At 35.3% G+C, this 19875-nt stretch overlaps 2 protein-coding genes across 4 annotated transcripts in view; both read right to left on the reverse strand.

Moving 5' to 3' along the window:
- LOC129795447 (mediator of RNA polymerase II transcription subunit 1) overlaps positions 1-7822 on the reverse strand; it is a 1235552-nt gene extending 1227730 nt beyond the window's left edge. For both annotated transcript variants that reach the window (XR_008751129.1, XM_055836725.1), the window contains exons 1-3: positions 7371-7822; positions 5390-7306; positions 498-1635 (exon numbers count right to left, since the gene is read on the reverse strand). Coding sequence is in view for 1 of the 2 variants with exons in the window: in XM_055836725.1 (XP_055692700.1) it covers positions 498-1635; positions 5390-7306; positions 7371-7514 (3199 nt within the window). In the remaining variant the exon portion in view is untranslated. The remainder of the gene's footprint in view (positions 1-497; positions 1636-5389; positions 7307-7370) is intronic.
- Positions 7823-15896: 8074 nt separating this feature from the next.
- LOC129795482 (uncharacterized) lies at positions 15897-19513 on the reverse strand. 2 transcript variants are annotated; one of them, XM_055836805.1, is made up of 2 exons: positions 19453-19513; positions 15897-19369 (listed from the first exon to the last, which is right to left on the reverse strand). In XM_055836805.1, the coding sequence occupies exon 2, from the start codon at positions 18916-18918 to the stop codon at positions 16210-16212; it is 2709 nt and encodes a 902-aa protein (XP_055692780.1). In that variant the 5' UTR covers positions 18919-19369; positions 19453-19513; the 3' UTR covers positions 15897-16209. The 2 variants fall into 2 exon arrangements, with proteins under 2 accessions (XP_055692780.1, XP_055692781.1); XM_055836806.1 differs by having other exon boundaries at positions 15897-19291; positions 19370-19458.
- Positions 19514-19875: the final 362 nt, after the last annotated feature.

Genomic DNA, 19875 nt, shown 5'->3' on the forward strand with positions numbered 1-19875 from the left:
GATTGTGAGATTTTTCAGCGTCTATGAAACATTATTTCACGTTTTTTCACAGATTTTCCACACAAAATTATTATTTTAACCAATAAATAATGCATGGTTAACATAAGAATCACAGTAATCGTTGTGCTTTGGTGTGAGGTTAACAAGAGGTTTAATAATTGGGTTTAAAATTGATTAAACTATAAAAAACTAGATTAAAAAAAGTCTATTCAGTGATGAGACTAAAGTCGCAACTTGGAGGTATAAATTAAGTTTTCCCTTAAGGTTAGCAACGACTTAAACCTCAAGACTGTGCGGATTATACAAAAGGAGGAGGATTAAATGAAGAGATTGTGCTACGTATTACAAAAAAATTTATTTGTGAAAATAAAATTTAAAAAAAAAAGTTTTTTTTTTTGGCAACAGTGTGTAATCAAATCACCAGTAAGAAGCGTCTACAGGTCGCTCAATAACAGGCTCATGCATTAGTCTACTGAGGAACAGAGATAGGACATCACCTGTATGGGTTTTGGGTGAATTGGAGCCACTTCCGCCACCGGAACTGGGTGCCTTCGTGTCGGATGTCTTCGGTGAGGACTCCTTGCGCGTCTTATTGATGGTGATCTTCATGCCATCGAGACTTGGCTTAACCATGTACGACGAGGACGTTGGTGGGGAGACACCATCCCCCTTTGGCGGGGATTTCTCCTTCCCCCCATTGCCCCCACCTTTGGCTGGTTCATCAACTTGATTTTGAGCCGACTTTAGCTTATCAATCACAGCACTGAGGCACCCTTTGCGATTCTTCGACTGACTCGGCGGTGAGGATTTATTGAGATCCTGCAGCCCCGCATCGGACAGCTGAAAGGCTGAACTCAAGTCGATTTGCTTCAATTTCACCGAAGATGCCTTCATTTTGGGACTATCACTCCGGCTGGACTTCTTCTCACCCTTCTCCCGTGACCCAGATGAGCTCGACGATGATCCCGATGAGGATTTCTTCTCACTGCTCTTCGGGGAATTCGTAGCAGACTTCAACGCGGACATACTTGGCTTTCCCGATCCCGCACCACTGCTATGCTTCGGCGATGCCGATGAGTACTGCTTAGGGCTCTGCCCTGAATGTTTGGGGCTCTGCTGATGCCCCGGACTCGATGATTGCTTCGGCGAGGACGATGAGAATTTCCTCAATAATCCCGATGGGGACAATGGTGCCCCATCTGATGCTTTAATACTCACACTAACGGGCTTATTGAGTGCATCCGGAGGGCCCATTGGACTATCCTCACGCTTCCGCTTCTTCTTCTTCTCCAACCTCTTCTCATCCGATGATTTACTCCGTGACGATGACGACGATGAGGATTTCTTCTCCTTCGGCGAACTCGATGCTGCATTAATGGGTGTTATTGTAATGCTCGATGAGAGATTCTGCGTCGCACCCAGCGGGATAATCTCAATACCCGGACGCCTATCTAGGCCAATACCAGCAAGGACGGAGCTAAAATTTGTCGTGGGTGCCGTTGAAATTGGTGTGATACTAACAAATGGCGGCATCAAGCCCTTCTCATTGGCCTCATCGCGACTTCGTTTCTTCACCTTCTTCGTCCCGTCAACCGAATCAAGTTCATCCTCACCACCAGATACTCCGTCAATGTCCTGCGGAGAAGAGAATTTCCCATAAAAAAACGTGCAAAAATTACAAACAAGGACGAAGTTTTGAGTCCTATTTTGCTCTTTAAAATCTTGTTTTTAACGTAAAATTAGAACAGTTTTGGGTACATATCTTTAACATGAATCATGAAGAGTTCTTAATTGAGGATTTAGGAAATTCGATTAAAATCTTGTCAAACATAAGCTTACAAATTATGTGCTATTAATAATTAAAGGATAATTTGCCCAAAAATCATGAAATAAATTTAATTCGGTGTTAAATTTAACTATTTTTTCAATTCGATTGAAACACAATTCAATTCACATTTAAACATTGAATTAAAGAGTTCTAAAACATTAGCCTTATACAGAATGAGAGATTAGAAATTCAAGGGTTAAAATCAAACCTTACAAGGGTCAAATTAAGCCTATTCAGTGTTGAAATCAACCAATTAAAAAAATGTAGGGAACGAAAAAAAAACTAAACAAGGTATTGAAATTTTGAAAAATCAGAATTTAATTTAATATATTTTGGTGGTAAAAATAAACTATAAAAATTCATGGGTAACGTCAACCCTTCAAGCAGTGTAAAGAACAATTCAGGGTTTAAAATCTACCCTGGGTAAAAATAACAATTTTAAATTCGGGGCTTGAGTCAATCTCTTAAAAATCAAACTTTTAAAATTCCATGGTCAAATTAAACCTATTCAGAAGTAAAATTAACCCTTAAAAATTAGAGGATTGAAAAATTACGAAAATCATCTCTTTTAATTAATCCTGAAAAATTCGGTGGTAAAAAATGACCTATAAAAAATTTAAGGTTAACTTCAACCTTTCAAAGAAGAGGAAGAAACTACTCAGGGTTAAAATCAACCTTTGAAAGTTTAGAGGTAAACCTTACTTATCTAAATTATTCCTTAACAATTTAGGATTTACCTTTGGCAATTCAGGGTTAATATCAATCCTTAAAAAAATCGGGAGGGGAGTAAGGTAAAAGTAAAAATCTACAAACAAGGGTTAGAATCAACCCTTGAAAATTCATGGACCAATTCATTTTTATTCAAAATTTAGGGTTTTAAATCTGTTATTCAAAATCATGCTTCAAATCAACCCTTCAAAATAAGGGATTTGAATTAATTTATTAATATTCAGTGGTCAAATGAAACCCATTCAGAGGTAAAATTAATCCTTAAAAATTGAGAGATTGAAAAATTACGTAAAAGAAGTTGAGGGTTTTAGTCAATCCTTAAAGAAATCATTAGGGTTTAAAAAAAAAAACTTGAATATTTAGTGGTAAAAATTACTATGACTACTTCAAAATTTAGAGTTTATAATAATAATCTTTGGAAATTAAGGGTTAAGATCCATCCTTAAAAATTCGGGATGTTGGGAACAGAAAGAAATGAAAATGATGGTAGATATTACGCATAGAATTCAGGGTTAAAATCAACCATTCAAAATTCATGGGTAAAAATTACCCATTTTAAAATTCAGCAGTCAAACAATTTCTGTTTAGAATTTATGGATAGAATCTGCTATTTAAATTCATGCTTTAAATTAATATTTTAGAAATTAGGGATTGAATCAATCTCTTAAAAATCTACCCTTACATTGTGTAGAAGACCGACGTATAGGGGAAACTGGGGTAATTCGGTGAATTTTTGGGAGATAATTTTTCCTGAGTTCCATGGAAATATTTGAGATTTCCCATGAGAACTATCTTATAGGAAATTTTCCGGGCTACAACTTTGCCTCAGACGATTTTTATCTATCTCAATGGGAAAATGCTTTTTTAGGCCATTTTCCAAACCCTTCCAAATTTGCCTGTTCCAAAAATCCTGGGGTAAAATGGTTAATTGCGTTGTTTGTTCGCTAATCTTAATTTAATGAAATTATTTTAGCAAGGCACTATAATATCTATTGAGAATGAGAGATTTGTGTACCAATTAAAACTTTTTTTTAATAAAAAAAATACAAAAAATTAAAAAAAAACGTTAAATTTAAGAAATTGACTTTTTTATTTTTTTAGTTTATCAAAATTGGTAATAGTAAGTGATTAAACATCCCAAATTGTATATAATAAGGGATGGTCACGTTATTTTGGAAACTCTACAGGAACAAAATGGCCAAAATGTGAGAATTTCAAATAAATTTTTTGAGCACAAAAATTTATTTTCTAAATAAAAAATACTGAATTCTTATCAGTATTTGGCCATTTAACAAGAGTGCAAGCAGATTTCAAAATTTTGGTTTAAAAATTGGCTTGAAAATCGCTCTTGAAAGTCCCCGAGTTTCCAAAATAACGTGACCATCCCTTAGTTATACTAATTAGGGGAAATTATTTTTTCAAAAATTTAAAAAGTTATTTTAAAAAAAAACACTAAATTCACCATTTTGCCCCAAGCGGTACTTTTTAATTCAGATTGGATTCATGTTTAGCAATAGTTATTCTATCTAAAAATGCATAGAAATTTTTCCAAAACTTAATTTATAGTTGAGAGGTCAGAGTAACTTTGAGGGTTTTAATAAATCCTTAAAAATTAGGAAAAGGGGTAGAAAATGAACGATCAAACATGGTTAACATCAACCCTTTAAGGGCAAGATAAACAAACTTACCCATTCAAATCAGGGTTTAAATCAACCATTCTTCTACAAATCAGGGGTTAAATATAACTTAATTAATATTCAGGGATCAAATTTAATTACTCATCATAATAATTACATAAAGGTTTCGTTTTGTCTAAGAATTTTAGACAATTTTTTTTCTTCTGGATTAAATTCTCAAAATTATTTAACCTGCAGGCCGCCAAGACCTTGGAGCTTCCTTAGAGCGCCAAGGTGGGGTCGTTGAACGACCCCAAGAAGGAAGTCGATTTTCTCATAAACCATACAACCGGGAACTGTCGGGTCACTACCTTTAGACTCCTTATATAGTCCTCTTGCCCCTTGCATCACAAATTCGCCACCCGGAAACACGCAGAAGAAGATATTAGGGAAAAACATTTTTCACTCATTTTTCACACTTTCTTCGTGAAAAATTTGCCACGAAGTTGACCGCAACTGCTATTTTTTTTCACTACTTCCCCACATTCCCCTCACTTCCCGCACCGTGATAAATGGCAATATTTCTCGAATATTCTTTATTGTTTTGCACATTTATATGCTTCTAATTATGTTTTATGTTGTTTATGTTACTTATTCGCGATAATTCTGACATTGAGATGGTAAAGTGAGAAAGTAAACACAACCCTTCAACCCCCTTCAACCATATGATTTATGATGTGACTAACTTCATTCTGAGAAATTTTCCGCAGCATGGCCGTTACACCAATTTTTGAATTCTCTTCTTCTACATTTTCCTTAATAACTTTTCTTGTGGTGGACGGATTGACCTGAAATTTTTACACAACCTCCTCAGATAACCAAAGAACTTATTTCCAAAATATGGGAATGGTATCTTTTATATTTATTAAGTTATAGCACGAAATATAGGGCTGGGGTCGTTCAACGACCCCGCTTGGCGGCCTAGAGGTTAAATCAAAATTTAGTGCTAAATGTCTGTATTTAATTTTTGGAAAATGCTTTCTTTAAATTTCTCTCGACGAACTTAAATTTACTATTTTCCTACACTTGTAGATGTTGAATTTATCACGGAAAGGTTAGACAAAATCTAATTTGACAATAGTGGCCAGAAAAATCATCTGAAAGGTTAATTAGTCAGAAGAAAACAAAGAAAGAAAGAAAGAAAATGCAAACAAACCTGTGCGGGACTAATGTTGAAGGATGTGGCTTCCACGTCGGATTGCTGATGCCAGCTGGACGCCGTGACTCCATCGGCTGAATCAGCGCCCAAAGAGTTGGAGTCACTGCTGCCACTGCCACTCATCTCGTCCAGCACATTACTCTTTGGGCTCTTCCAAAAATCCTCCTCAACACGTCGCTTCTTCGTACTCTTCCCATTCCCATCACTTGCCGTCACCACCTGGAAGGCACCGCCACCACTACTCCCATCCCCGAGAGCTTCTGCAGCTGCTTCCGCTCCGAAAACATCCAAATCCGCTTCGGGAAAATCCCCACTTGCCCCGTCTTCTGTTCCCTCATCCCCTGGGGGCTCCTCATTCTCCGTCACAGCATCGCTTTGGGCGGAGAAAAGGGATCTGCTTGCCCCTGGAGTGGTCTTTGGGTCAGTCGGCTTTGTGGCATCATGCGCAAAATCACTCCCTCCTACACCACCATGACCACCTGGATCTCCCGGACCGAGGGCTAAGTTAAAATTTCCCGTGGTGTCAAAGGAACGCTGCCCCAGGGTATTCTCTTTGTCCCACGCCTTGAGCAGGGAGCGCATTGTTACGGGAATTGAGAGACTCTTCTGGGCAACACGACTGAGAGCTCCTGCGAGGGTTTCGTAGGATTTTCCCGGAGTGAAAACTTTGCACTGAATGCCCATTACGTCGGAGAGATTGAATTCAACTGTTGCCATTGTTTCGTCGTACGGATGCTCCAGGGATACCGTGATGTGCTGACAGGTGAGGGCACTAACCTCAAAGATGGTGGTGCTGTCAAAATCATGACGACTATTGGCACGAATGCAGCTGGAGACGAGAGTGTTGAAGAGAGCTTGCTGCCGAAGGAGTTTGAGGATTTGTGGCACATGCGCTGGCTCCGTGAATGGCACACTGGTCACAACAACACCACGCAGGGCTTCACTCTCCGTGAGGAAGTAGCAGTGATTCTGATCCGGAAGGGTAACAAACATCCCCTTAGTGGCACCCACGAGTTCCCCATCGGTGGCATTTCGCGCAATGAGCCTCAGCAGGGGTTCAGCCGTTGTGGCGTCTGGGCCAAAGGTGACCTGAGTGATTTGGGTCATTTGCTCCACGAGCGCCAGCGTTATTGGCATCTTCCGGTTGAGTGTCAGCACAAAGCTAGCTGGTAGCATTGTGGAGTTGTGCGTTGCTAGGGGGGCATAGATGGGCTCTCCGTCCTGATCAACCGTGAGAATGGGTTGAACTTGAAGTTTCTGCGATGCTGACGCTTCCAGGTTTACCGTAACACTCGTTCCGATATTCCGGGCATGCACTACATCCACCGAGAGTGGAGTGAGGGATTTAGCTTCGAGATCCAGCAATTCGTACGGAGAGACAAAGTACGTGAGCCTCATTGAATGCCCACCACGGCGTTTCTGGACAATACCCACAGCTGATTGAAGAAGCAAAGCCACGGGATCCTTGTAGAAGCTCTGAAGCTTGTACAGATTGTACAAATCCGTTTCGAGTGCCTGCAGTGCCACGAAGGCTTTACTCTTGATCTTGGGTTCAGCATTTAGCTGGTAGATGGATGCCAAGCCCTCAAGTTGCGTTGTAAAGTCCACAAAATCCCCATTTACGAGACAATTAACGAGCTCACTGCAGGATTGCTGCTCAATTTTGCATTCATGGTGCACTTTGACATCCTGAACAGCTCCACTGTCGTCCAGAACAATCTCCAGGTAGAACATATCGGAGGAAATAAACAATCCCGAAGTATCCTCCATGAATTTTAACCCCAACTGCCGTGTGAGGCTCTCAAGACGCTCCACAAGACCCTGACGTGTTGTCACCTTAATGCAGTGCTGCATGCTGTCCAGGCACTTTTGCAAATTCGACTTCTCCACAGCATCCAGGGCGTATCTCTTCTCCTGCAAAACAAAATAATTAAAAAACATTAACTCAAAATCCCCCCAAAAAGACTCCAAAACATACCAACAGCGCCATCCGGACGGATTTTGCAAGTTCCGGGAGCGTTTTATTGGATGACTTTGACCGCAGACGCTCCATCAGCAGCTCCAGCTGCCACTTTTTATTCTTCTCCCCCGTACTACTCATCCCATTCAACTTTGACGACATCTTCCGCACAACTACACTTCACGCACAAAAGAAAATCCACCAAAAAAAAAACATTCGGGGCGGAAGCCCTGATGCTCGAAAAAATGCAAATTTTCAAAACATGGGAACACCTTCGTGAATTTTCTCTATTTCTCACTCTTCCTGACCACTTCTGAGGGAACTCTTCACCACAATGCCACACCAGGGAGATTCCAGCACTCACGTAGAGTATTCATTGTAGCATAACTTCACAGGGAGAGCAGAATATTGAGTAGAAATTAATTGCAAATCGTGCAATCAATGGACAAACTGTCATCTAACTTCCCAATGTCATCACGACAACTTTGTGTGAGGGCGCTGCAAGTCATGAAAATGAGATTTAGACGAGAAAACTATCGATATTTTTGATATCGATTTAGACAATATCGATAATCATTAAATTGAAATTAATTGAATGTGGCGCTGTTATCAGAAAGAAGATTCCGCCATTTTTTCAGTTTCCCCCCATTTCTGATTCTATCAGTTATTCTGCACAAAATTAACACTCGGAGGACCGGGCAATTTTCACTTACGCGGAGGATGAAATTGGACAGAATGACCAACGGTTTTTTTTTCAAACATTTCAAGGAAATATGGAAGATTGCATTTGCAAAATAACTATGCGTGCATATTTTATTCAATTAATGGGGGGATTTATTGCGCTTCGCGCAAATTTTGGATAAAAAAATATTATAATGGAAGATTGAAATCGATAGACAATCTAAAATATTGGTTTTTATGGGTGCGCTGAAACCACTTATCAATCTCAAAAGAAAACAATTTATGGAGGCTACCTGAAGGGTTTTTTTTAGATTAATCCTTGTATTTGCTTATTTTAAGTATTGAATTTTCCGGAGTTTTTATGTAAAAAAAAAGTAAACAACACTTTGACAATTGTGCAAAAGAGTATTTCGACGTGCCCGAAGATTATGAACCATATTCCTATCTTTTAACACAGGAGTATGGTTCATAAACTTCGGACGCGTCGATTTTTTTCAAAAAAAAAACCGTTGGTCACGGTGACCATTTTCATCCTCCGCGTATATTTTCGACTTTGACCTTAATTATCTTTTAAAAAGCAAAATATTTTCCGGATTTTCTTTAGCCTAACTTAAAGTAATTGAAATTCCCTACACATAGACGTGGTATTTATCACGATAGGTTCAATACATTTTAATCTATGACGATTTAAAAACTCGAAATGGACACGGTGTCCACATAAATCCTCTAAGTGTTAATAAAAAAGTTAAAAAAAAGGATACATACCTAACAAATTAAAGAATATTATGTATGAGAAAATTGATTCTAATCGCAATGGAAAAGCGCGCGTCGATTTGAATGATTGCGGCTATTATTGCTGTTCATGCTTAATTATTTGGCTAAAAAATCAACGACGTTATGTTGCTAAAGTTTTATGTAATTTTATAATGTTTTACTGGTTTTTATGTTGAAGTGTAGTGATTTAATAAATTCAATAATTTTATTTAATGAGTTTACTTAATGATAATAAACGAGAAAATGTCCAAAACAGCTAAAGCCGATCTTTCCCATACAATAGATCCCCAAAGACCCCAAAGATGAATTCTCCAGCTGCTAACCTACCATCCTGATGAACCTGATGGAGGTCATTTTGCAGCCATGGAGTTGCCAGGTGTGATAACCTTATTTATTTAACAAAAAAGTTTGGAATGCTAGCAAAACGTAACCCAACAATGAAATTTAATACAAAAAAATTCCTTCAGTTTACTTTTTAAGCGATAAAATGGTTTGTTTATGTAAAGGTTGTAAAAAAGTAGATTAATTATTAGTTATCAGAGAATTTCGAGCAAGAAAAACATGACTTGTTGCTTTACTACTAAACCTACTAAACAGATCTTTCAGGAGAGTGAATTGTAATAAGAACTGTATTAAATATTTTTAAAATTTACCTGAAACCATTTGAACAAAATTTATCAAAATCGATTCATTTTTACTAAAACAGATAAACAAAGTTTCGCTATCTTTATCCTAAAAAATCCTGCTAAACGACACCACAAATTGACTTCTAATGACTCCTACAGTAAAATTACAAAAGACGTTATAACCTCAAAAGAAAGCTCGAATCTAACTTCACAGCGACGCTAAAAAATTCAAAAAGAAAGATGGCTTCCACGCGGGAAAACAGAAGAAAGAGGAATGAATGAATAAAGAAAAGAAAATCGCCATTTAAAATATATTTACAGGTGATTTTTTCCAATTTTATTAATACATTATTATTTCAAGAAAGGGGAACAATTACAACAATGATGTAAGTAATATATATTTTTTACTGCAATAATACACTTCTCTTCAAAAGATATCTCCCACCATTCCCTCCATTCTCTGTGACTCATAAGCCCTCAAAAAATCCTATTCCTATTTTTTTTCATTTCTTAAAAACATTCACATTTCTTTTTATCTTTCTTTTTTACATCCTCCATTTCTCTGCGTCCTTTACAAAAAATGTTCCTCTTTACAGCACATCTCCAGTTTTTTTTTGCCTTTTTGTCCCTTAAGTATTTTCTTTTCACAAAGTTTTTTTTAAATATAATTATATTTAAATTAAAATATGTCTTCCGTATATCTTTTCTCGATATTTATTATGTCTAAAGTTTAAAATGTAATTTCTCTCTCACTAAAATGTATGTTTTTTTCTTTCTTTCTTTATTTATGCATGTAAATTAAAAATGTAATAAAAATTACCTTTTTTAAATCACTAATTTTACACCTTATACGCAATTAATATTCTTTTTAATATCTTTTTTTTATTTGAATTTTCTCTTTTCTTAAAAATTGAGGTCTGCTTATTGGCTGATGGCATCGATATTGTTTGACTTAATGCTTGTTTTTTTTTTTAAATTAAATTGTTTTTTTGGAAAGTTTTTTTTTTAAAAATTATTTTTCTTTTTAATTTGTTTTGAGATCCAAGTCCAAGTATTTTTTTTTATTTAGTAGAAATTGAAATTCTTGAAACCATATTTTTTTTTGAAAAATTTTAGATAAGTTTTTGATTAAAAAAAATGAAGAAATAGTAAAATGAAAATGTGAAAAACCCCACACATTGGATGCTGAAAGAAAATTAATATTGTAGGTACTTATTATATTTTCTTGTCTATTGTTTAACATACAAATATTATTCTATGAATCTGTCTTGCATAAGAATTAAAAAAAGAAGTATTTTGTAAAGGAAATCTTTTAAAAAAATACATCATTTTTATGGCTATTGTTGTTGAAAAATTGTGGCACATTCTTGGTGTTTTTTTTAATTAACTGTTGAACTTCTCTGTTGTATCAATTAATCTTTTTTCTTAAGAACATTTTGCATTTTAACAGCTTTTAACAGAAAAAATAAGTTTTGTTTTATGTACACAGTTTTAACTATTTCATATCACTATTGTTTCTGTTGTAGTTCACTTCTTAGGCATTTTGAGAGTTTGGGGTGGATTCTGCAAAAAATCTTTTCTTTTTTTTACAACTTTAAAGTTTTTGTAAGATTTTGACAGTTGATCTTTTTAAATTGTTCTATTGTTGTTCCATAAAAGAGGATTTGTTCTTCCACAAAACAATAAGAAAGATCATTGAAGAGCTCTGGAAATTTTCCTTTAAATACACGATTAAAGAAAAAATAAAAACTGTCAAAATCTTTTAGCTTTAAAAGAAAAGAAAATATTTTTTACAGAATCCACCCTTTTGTTGTACAAAAAGAATATTACAATGTTTATTGTTTTTCTTTAAAAGGTAAAAATGTAAGAATTATTTCTCTGTCAGTTGTTGATATTCGTTTAACACAATTTCACGGCTTTTTCCTTTACTTTTAGCATCCCATTGTGTGGTGTTTTAGAGCAGTAATTGTAATATTTTGTCTATTTCTTAAATTACTTTATATGATTTTTTCATCTGTTGTTTATTTTATTTCATCTGTTGCTAAAATCTCCCTTTTGTGGATTTATAGAATCCACAAAGAGGAAACTTTTTGGGGGTATACACAATAAAAATGTATTTTGTAAAAAAATAACAATTTCACATATATTTTGATTTATTACAAAAAAAGTAATTATGTCAATAAATTTACCATTTCTATTGTTTCTTTCATTAAAAATTGTTTTTATTTCAACAAGTTAGTTAAGGTTTTGTTTATTGTATAAAAAACTATTTTGCTTCTGTAGTTAAAGATTCTATTTATTTTTCTCATTCACGTAAAAATTGATTTTTTTTATGTGAAGATTTATGATTTGTTGTGATGATGATGTTTTATTAGGACACGCTAGGAGAGTCTAAGAGTTATTTATGAAAATAAAAAAGAAACTTTTCTTTTTGGGAATTCTGACATTGGGATAGATTCTGTCAAAAATCTTTCCTTTCCTTTCCTACAACTTAAAATTTCTTGAAAAATGTTGACAGTTTGTATTTTTAAATCTTTCTTATTATTGTTTCATAAAAAAAAAGAAAAACAGAGGATTTTTATTTTCAGAAAACAGTAAAGTAAAGATATATTTTGAAATTCATTGTAAAGTAATTTTCTGTCGAAGCCAGACTAAAGAAACAAATTGTCAAAATTCTGAAAAAAAACTAACGAATTGGGAGAAAGGAAAATAAAATGTTATTAGCAGAATCAACCCAAAAACATAAAAATACTATAAAAGATGTTGTAGGACTTTGACAGTTTGTAAATGTAAATTGATCTATTGTTAAAAGAAAGACAAAATCTTAAAATTTTTGATCCCAGAAGAAAAAAAGATTTTTGACAGAATCGTAATTGTTTTTTTTTGCTTTTTTAAGAGATGTCAAAAATGGTAGATTTCTTCAAAAAACATTTAAGACGTTAAGTTTAAAAATTTTTAGAAGTTTCCTGTTTCTTTTTTCTTTTAAATAACTCCAAGAACTCACCCATAGCATAAATGTTTAAATGATAAACTTAATTCTGCGGCAGTCTATTGAGTTATTCTTTTTTAATTATTTCAGGCTATTTCATTTCATTTACTAAATGCACTGTTTGTTTTTTTTTTTTTTAATTAAATAATGATTAATCAAGTAGAAAAGAATTGTTTTACATTCGTTTATGATTTTTTCTGAGTTTGAAAAAGTGACTTTTTGCCATTTGAAATCTCAAAAGAAGAAGATTTGGACGCTTTTTCTTTGCTGAATTTAATGAAAGTTTTGCCTCAATTTTTTTTCTTTTCTCAAATACATTTTTTGTCATTTTATTCATTCTCCGTATGAACTATAAATTATTCGAATTTACACTAATTTACAACATTTTTTTTATTTAATTATTTCTTTTATTATCGAAATTACTATATGCAAAAAATTGAGATTTTGGTATACATCTGGTTACTTTTATTTTTTATTTTCTTCTCATCATCATTTTTCTTTACTTATTTTTTTGTATTTATGACTTTATTTTTGTGACAACTTTATAATCTATTTTTATTTCTTTGTACTTTTGAGTAAAAGAATAACCAAAAATTTTATTTGAGAATTTTTCTGTGGGTAGGAAAACTTTTTGAATCTTTTGGATGAATTTTCTTTTTAAATACTTTGAATTGTTTTGTATGTATTTCTGTTTGATGACAATGAAGAAAAATTCTAAGATATTTTTTAATTTGTTTTTTTTTCTTTTTTTAAAATTTTAATGAAAACTTATTTTCTTTTATTAAATAGTATACACAATTATTGCTTCAAATCTCTCATTAATTTTTTTCTTACAAAAGGAGATAATTTCTCTTTTTTTGCAGTTCTCTAAAATTTCAGAAAATACTCTAAAAATGTTTTCTCTAATGAATTGGAACATGACTAAAAATTCTTTCCAAGACTTTTTTGTAATTTTTTGTTTTCTTTTTACAACTTTTTTTTCTGTTTGTTCATGAAAAGAATTATATATATGGCACAAAAATCAACCATAAATTGAGAAGATAAAAAATTATACAAAGGATTTATTTTTCTTAACTTGTTCTCATAGAACAACAAAACTTTGAGCTTTGTTTTAATTTATATTAATATATTTAAAATATAAATCTTAAACAAAAAAGAACATTAATGAAAGATAAGTGCGAGCTCGGCCCCATTTTTTTCTATCACAGATTCTAGTCATTTCGTGGCCCTTTATTCTTTTTTTTCTCTCTTAGATTAAAAAAAAGTTATGTATACCTACATATTTCAATAAACATAAAATTACAAATTTTGCTTTCTCTTTTTCTTTATAAATATTTTTTTTTCAACTGAACTAATTAAAAAACACATAAAGATAAATAGATGTTGATATTTCCAATCGATTGTCCTAATTTAATTAGAATTTAGAAATGAAAAATGAGCATTTGTACCGTATTTTTGCGATATAAGCCACACTTTAAGAGTTTTTTTTAAGAAATACTTTTTTAAAGAAAACTAAAAAAAGAGTTCTAAAGAAAATGGTAAAAATATTTGAAGAAATTACTTTATTAACAAATCATTTTATGATTAATTAAAGTTTTTAATTAATTTGAAACTCCAAATTAATTTTTAAATCATTTAAAATTGTGAAAATGTGACTTATGATCGCTAAAAAACGATATTTTGGTATCACTCGCAGTTTTTTAATATCATTTTTTTATTTAATAAATATGTTTTATTTAAGTGGTATACCGAAAGATGGCACTTTGTCAGATTTTTTTTCGATTGTTTTTTGTGCTTTAGGAAAATTGTTTAACCCTTTTCGTGTTCTTTGGGTCAAACGTAGATCAAAACGTGAAACATTTTATTTTGCCAAATTTTTATGAATTTATTTGTTTTTCCAATTTTGAAATGCATTAAAATGGATTAAATTTGCTTATCGGTGGACAATTCTATTGGAGCATCATGAAGGATGAGACGCACGTTCTTGGACCGAACAAACCCATTTTGAAGAATTCTGTTTTCGGATGGGTACTGGCTGGATCTTGCAACGTTGATTGTTCCAACTTCGCCTCCTGCAATGTCGCCATGGCTACACCTTGCGCTTCTCTGTTTCGAGATGATCAGCCAGAATTTCCATCCCATACTTTTGGCAGTGGATTGGAATCAAATCTGTCATCATCGGTCCAGCAGTTAGTCAGCGAGGATACCTATCTTCCACATTTTTTGCATGGTGAACTTCAGCCACTTACATTGTTGACGAAGTCACCAAATTCTGAGCATTGGGTCAGCAGTGAGGAGACCTTTTCTACCAAGGATAAGGAGATTGGAACATCTTACATCCGTTGGAGTGAACTTCATTCTCCCGTGCAACTCCCAAATAAACAACATGCTTCGCGAGAAGGGTTCTGGTATCGGTAAGCGCCATTCATATACTCATGGCCCTTTCTCTCCCCCCGGAATATGTTCCCGCATAACCGGGAAAAAAAATTAATTTTGTCATTATATTTTGCATTTAAAATTTCATTTATTTCAACTCATTTTTCGCAGCCTAAATTTGTTATGTTTCATGTTTTTCATCTTGAAACTTTCTTGATACCCAGCTAAAATATGTCACTATTTCCCCAACTTCCGCAAAGAAAAGTTAAAATAAATTGTTGTGGGAAGAAATTTCATTATATTTTTGTTAATAAATTGATTTAAAGTGAAAAATTTGTGTGCAGTTTATTGCCTATTTGGCGTCGTTCGAGCCGGATGGCTCAGGGAATATTTAATTAATAAATTTCTCTATATTTCTCATCAAAGGTGAGAACAGCGTGATTTTCACTGTGTGATATTCACTGTGTGATATCTGCAATGGAAAACACAATCGCCTTTTGCATGACTCTTTCATCATCGCCAACTCTATGGATACTCGCTTTTCAAATGCTCAAGGACAGGGTGACAACAATGACATGTCAAGATTACCTTTAAATATACACCACATAAATATAATTAGAATCTCTTCCTTGGGCAGATAGTACGGAAGTTGGGTGTTTCAGGTACCTTGAATGAATAGTTATAAAAATCTTATTAGAATGATGTCCTCACCAACTCCTTCACCTTCCTCTTGATCTTCCTCTTCGTACCTTTAAGATAAAGGATAAATAATTATTAACTGAACCACATCCGGTTCGAAAGACGCGGTGATGAGGTAGTTGGTGGGACAGAGTCCTTTCCTTCTCCGTGTTTATCCTGAATCCCAGAAATGATTTCCCTTGTGGGACGTTGAGGAGCTTCCGGATGTGTGGGGCAGCAGAGAGCACGTGAAGATGACGAACTTCTTAATATATCACTGTGTGCACTCACAACGATCACCACTGCTGCTTCCCACAATAGTCCACCTATAGCACAACACTTGCAACACAACCCACTAAGTGGAAATTTGGGTTTTCTTATAGTTTTTTAGGATTTTCCCGAGAATAAAACCAACGGGGGTTTCCATTGACAAAGAGAATTTATTGGACTTGATTGAAACATTATTTCTTTAAAACAAACATGAAATAATTTATATTAAGATTTAAAATTTCATGAAAAAATGAAAGAAAAGAAATTATTGAAAATTAAAGAGAAAAATAATTAAATTAATTCAATTGATTTTATAAATTTACTTTACGCATAAAGTAATGCGTAAACATAGTCCGGGGGGGGAAAAGGAGGCCAACTTACGATTACAGCATGATTCAAGGTTGACGCTGGACTTCCTTCTTTTCGGTGAAGCTGATGGCAGTTGATGATTTGGTCCTGGGAACTATGATTTGAAAGGATGTTTGAAAGTCCACCGACCAACATCAACAAGAGCAGTCTTCCACAGATTCTCAGGAAATGCCAATAGTCCTAGCTGAACATAGCGTAGTTGATCCTCGTTTTCCAAGAATAAGATCCCCAAAAGTTTATTTGATCCATTGATGAGAGAGTTAATTGAGAAAACTTCATTTTTGCTGACAATGGGCCATGGTTTAATACTCCTCAGTTGGATCTTGATAAGAACCGGAACATCAGCCGAGATGACTCCAACAGGAATGTGAGAAAATGTCCTTTCCAAGGCTTTCTCAACTCTCAAATGCGCTGTGTTAATCGCGATTCCTTGAAACTCATTTGCAAATCCTGCATACCAGTGAGAATGTAGTATCGGTGTGACTAACGATGAAGACGTAGCCACTTTCTGATTGAGAGAATAACTTCTGAAGTCTGATCTGTAATTCCAGGACAACTGCTTCCAGATTGTACGTTGCTGATTACTTCCACAGGAAGTCTGTATCACACTACGTTGCAAACTTGGTGCCACATTAGTGCAGATCAATTCCACTTCAGATGTTGATGCTTGAGGAATCATTGAGAGTGATTGCAAGAGATATAGAAGTCTTACAAAGTGCACATCATCTACCAGAAGAAATGCATGAGTGATGATACATATTGACTGATTGCAACCGCTCCAATGTTCCATTGAATATGGCTTCTGATGAAGATGTTGAAGTAGTATAAAGAGAGATTCACCCGAAACCAATTGAAAGGTGAATTCAAAATGTTCCGTGGATACAAGAGAAGATTCACATGCTGAAGACGAGAGATGAGGCAATACTTGTGACGATGCTTCACAGATGACTTCTGATCCACTGATTGCTGATTGGGATTGAAATGGAAGAATAGTGTCATACTGACTTGTTGCCATCTCTTCGGACTTCTCCTTGCTGTAATCCACTAAATTGCCTAGAGTTTCATACATTTTTCGCAGAGCATTAAAGTTGTCATCACTTTCATTGAATTGGGCCTGGCTGACATGAAGACATGGAGGGCCTGGTGTACCCGTACACCAAGGTCTTGTAAGTAACCATCTGAAGACACTGGTAGCCATTCCTTGTGCTCCAAGTCTGAGTACGTACACTCCCATTCTCATGACTTTCCAAAGAACTTTGCCCTTAACCAATGAAGACGTATCAAGAGCTCTGAGTTGAGTATGCTGTGGTTCTGCCAATAGGATGTAATTCAGAAAGGAATTATGAAGAGCACATGTATTTGGAGATTGCTTGGCTCTATTGAGTCCTTCTGATTTTCCAAAATCAATGGGCTTTGAACACTTTAAGATTTGTTGTTGTGAGACCTCTGCTGCAGATGATTGGGAGAGTAAAATGGGATTTGTGCTTCCATGGAATCTCACTGCACATTTTGCGGACTTCTGCTTCTGCCAGGACTTTGGAGACGATGATGTGTCACACTGAGATTCTAAGTCAAATGAAGTTTGAAAAAGAGGGACTACTGTTGCTAGATCCGGGATTGACATCGCTCTTGCTGGCTGAAAGACTTCTGCTGCATTTTGGTGTGAGACTACTTTGGGTATGACTAATCCACTAATGGACTCCACTGAGTAATTTGCAGACTCTTGCTCCAACGTGATAGTTTGAAAGAATTGGGAATTTGTGACATCACTCTGCGATTTCAAGTCAATAGAAGACTGCTGAACAGATGCTTCCATTGCTGAATCCGGGCTGTCCAATTGTCCCATCAATTGTGACACTTCCGTCACAATTGTAGAAGAATCTGTGCACTCCTGTGCCACAGGAAATGAGAAATGTATTGATTCTTCTGTTAGGGGGAAAGAAGATTGCTTGTACTCCCGAGCCACAGAAACCAAGGGAAATAATGAAGATCCTCCATCTTTTTTCCGAGATGAAGAGGGTTCCCTGTATTCCTGTACAGTAAGAGACAATGGTTGTACTGATCCTTCATGTTGAGAGGACAAAGCTTCCGTGCACGCCTGTGCAACAGGATATGAAGAATGTTTAGCTTCCTCTATTTGAGAAGGTGTACTAGGCTGGGTGTGAGTAGGAGAATTTGTGCTGATAGAGATACCCTGAAGAACGCTTTGGTCCTTTCCATAACACAAATTGCAGACTGGATATGAGCATACTTGAAGATCCAGCTCAAGAGTGTATGATGAACATCTTTCGCATATTCTGCAGATCCTTGCAGCATCGTGTCTTTCCTCTCCATCCAAAATTGATTGTGTATTCAATGCTACTGAGGATTTTTCATAATTTGAACTCCTGGCCAAACTGGTTTCTCTCAGAGGTTCCTCCGTCATGTCTCCCATTCGCTCCTTCATCCCATTCTCATGCATTGTACGATCCTTCGAAGTACTCATAGGGCCTTTGTAGAACAAATTCCTCAAATCTCTAACTTCTAGTTTAGCAATGAGACGGTGAATGATTGTGGAAAGCGACTCAACCTTCCTCAGAAACTCTTGCAGGATCCGTTCATCTTGTGATTGGTCCGAGAATCCTTCTACAAAGTTTATTTCTTGATTCTCAAAATACCTCATCTCAATGCGATGCAGACGATCCTGATACTGCCGAAGAATATGAAGAGCATCATGACGATTTAGGAATTCAGACTGATCCTGAATGAGACCAACTTCTTCCTCTAAAGCTTCTATGGTGTCGTGGCACAGGTTTGGAGACATAGTGACTGGTGAAGATTTCAAGCACGTGGGTGATAAGAAATAAAAATCATCGGGTTCTAATCACAATTGGGGCTATAGAAAATCATCACTTCAGTATGGTCTCAAATTAAAATCTCTCAGATACAAATAAAGTCCTTGAAGCTGCGTTGGTGTCCTTCAGACAAACTGTGCGCTAACTTCCTTCTCAGTGCAGCTAGGTGTGTTGATTGCGCCGTAAATCCCTTGAGAGAATGTACAGAAATCTCTCCAAATGTTCACGGATGACAGACACGCTATGTTTCACAAGATATCCTAGGCACTGATGACGGTTTCACTCAGGACTTCCTGTCCTAGGTGCTGGTTTTTCCCACGAAGGACCACATGTCAAGATTACCTTTAAATATACACCACATAAATATAATTAGAATCTCTTCCTTGGGCAGATAGTACGGAAGTTGGGTGTTTCAGGTACCTTGAATGAATAGTTATAAAAATCTTATTAGAATGATGTCCTCACCAACTCCTTCACCTTCCTCTTGATCTTCCTCTTCGTACCTTTAAGATAAAGGATAAATAATTATTAACTGAACCACCTCCGGCTCGAAGGACCACGTGTTCTCACCTTTGATGAGAAATATAGAGAAATTTATTAATTAAATATTCCCTGAGCCATCCGGCTCGAACGACGCCAAATAGGCAATAAACTGCACACAAATTTTTCACTTTAAATCAATTTATTAACAAAAATATAATGAAATTTCTTCCCACAACAATTTATTTTAACTTTTCTTTGCGGAAGTTGGGGAAATAGTGACATATTTTAGCTGGGTATCAAGAAAGTTTCAAGATGAAAAACATGAAACATAACAAATTTAGGCTGCGAAAAATGAGTTGAAATAAATGAAATTTTAAATGCAAAATATAATGACAAAATTAATTTTTTTTCCCGGTTATGCGGGAACACACGCAAAAGAGGCC

The sequence above is a fragment of the Lutzomyia longipalpis genome, chromosome 4, assembly GCF_024334085.1.
Source record: "Lutzomyia longipalpis isolate SR_M1_2022 chromosome 4, ASM2433408v1".
In the NCBI taxonomy this organism is placed as follows: domain Eukaryota; kingdom Metazoa; phylum Arthropoda; class Insecta; order Diptera; family Psychodidae; genus Lutzomyia; species Lutzomyia longipalpis.

What these genes read in the sequence shown, in the direction of transcription:
- LOC129795482 (XM_055836805.1), bottom strand. Translation starts at nt 18,918, where the DNA reads ATGTCTCCAAACCTGTGCCACGACACCATAGAAGCTTTAGAGGAAGAA.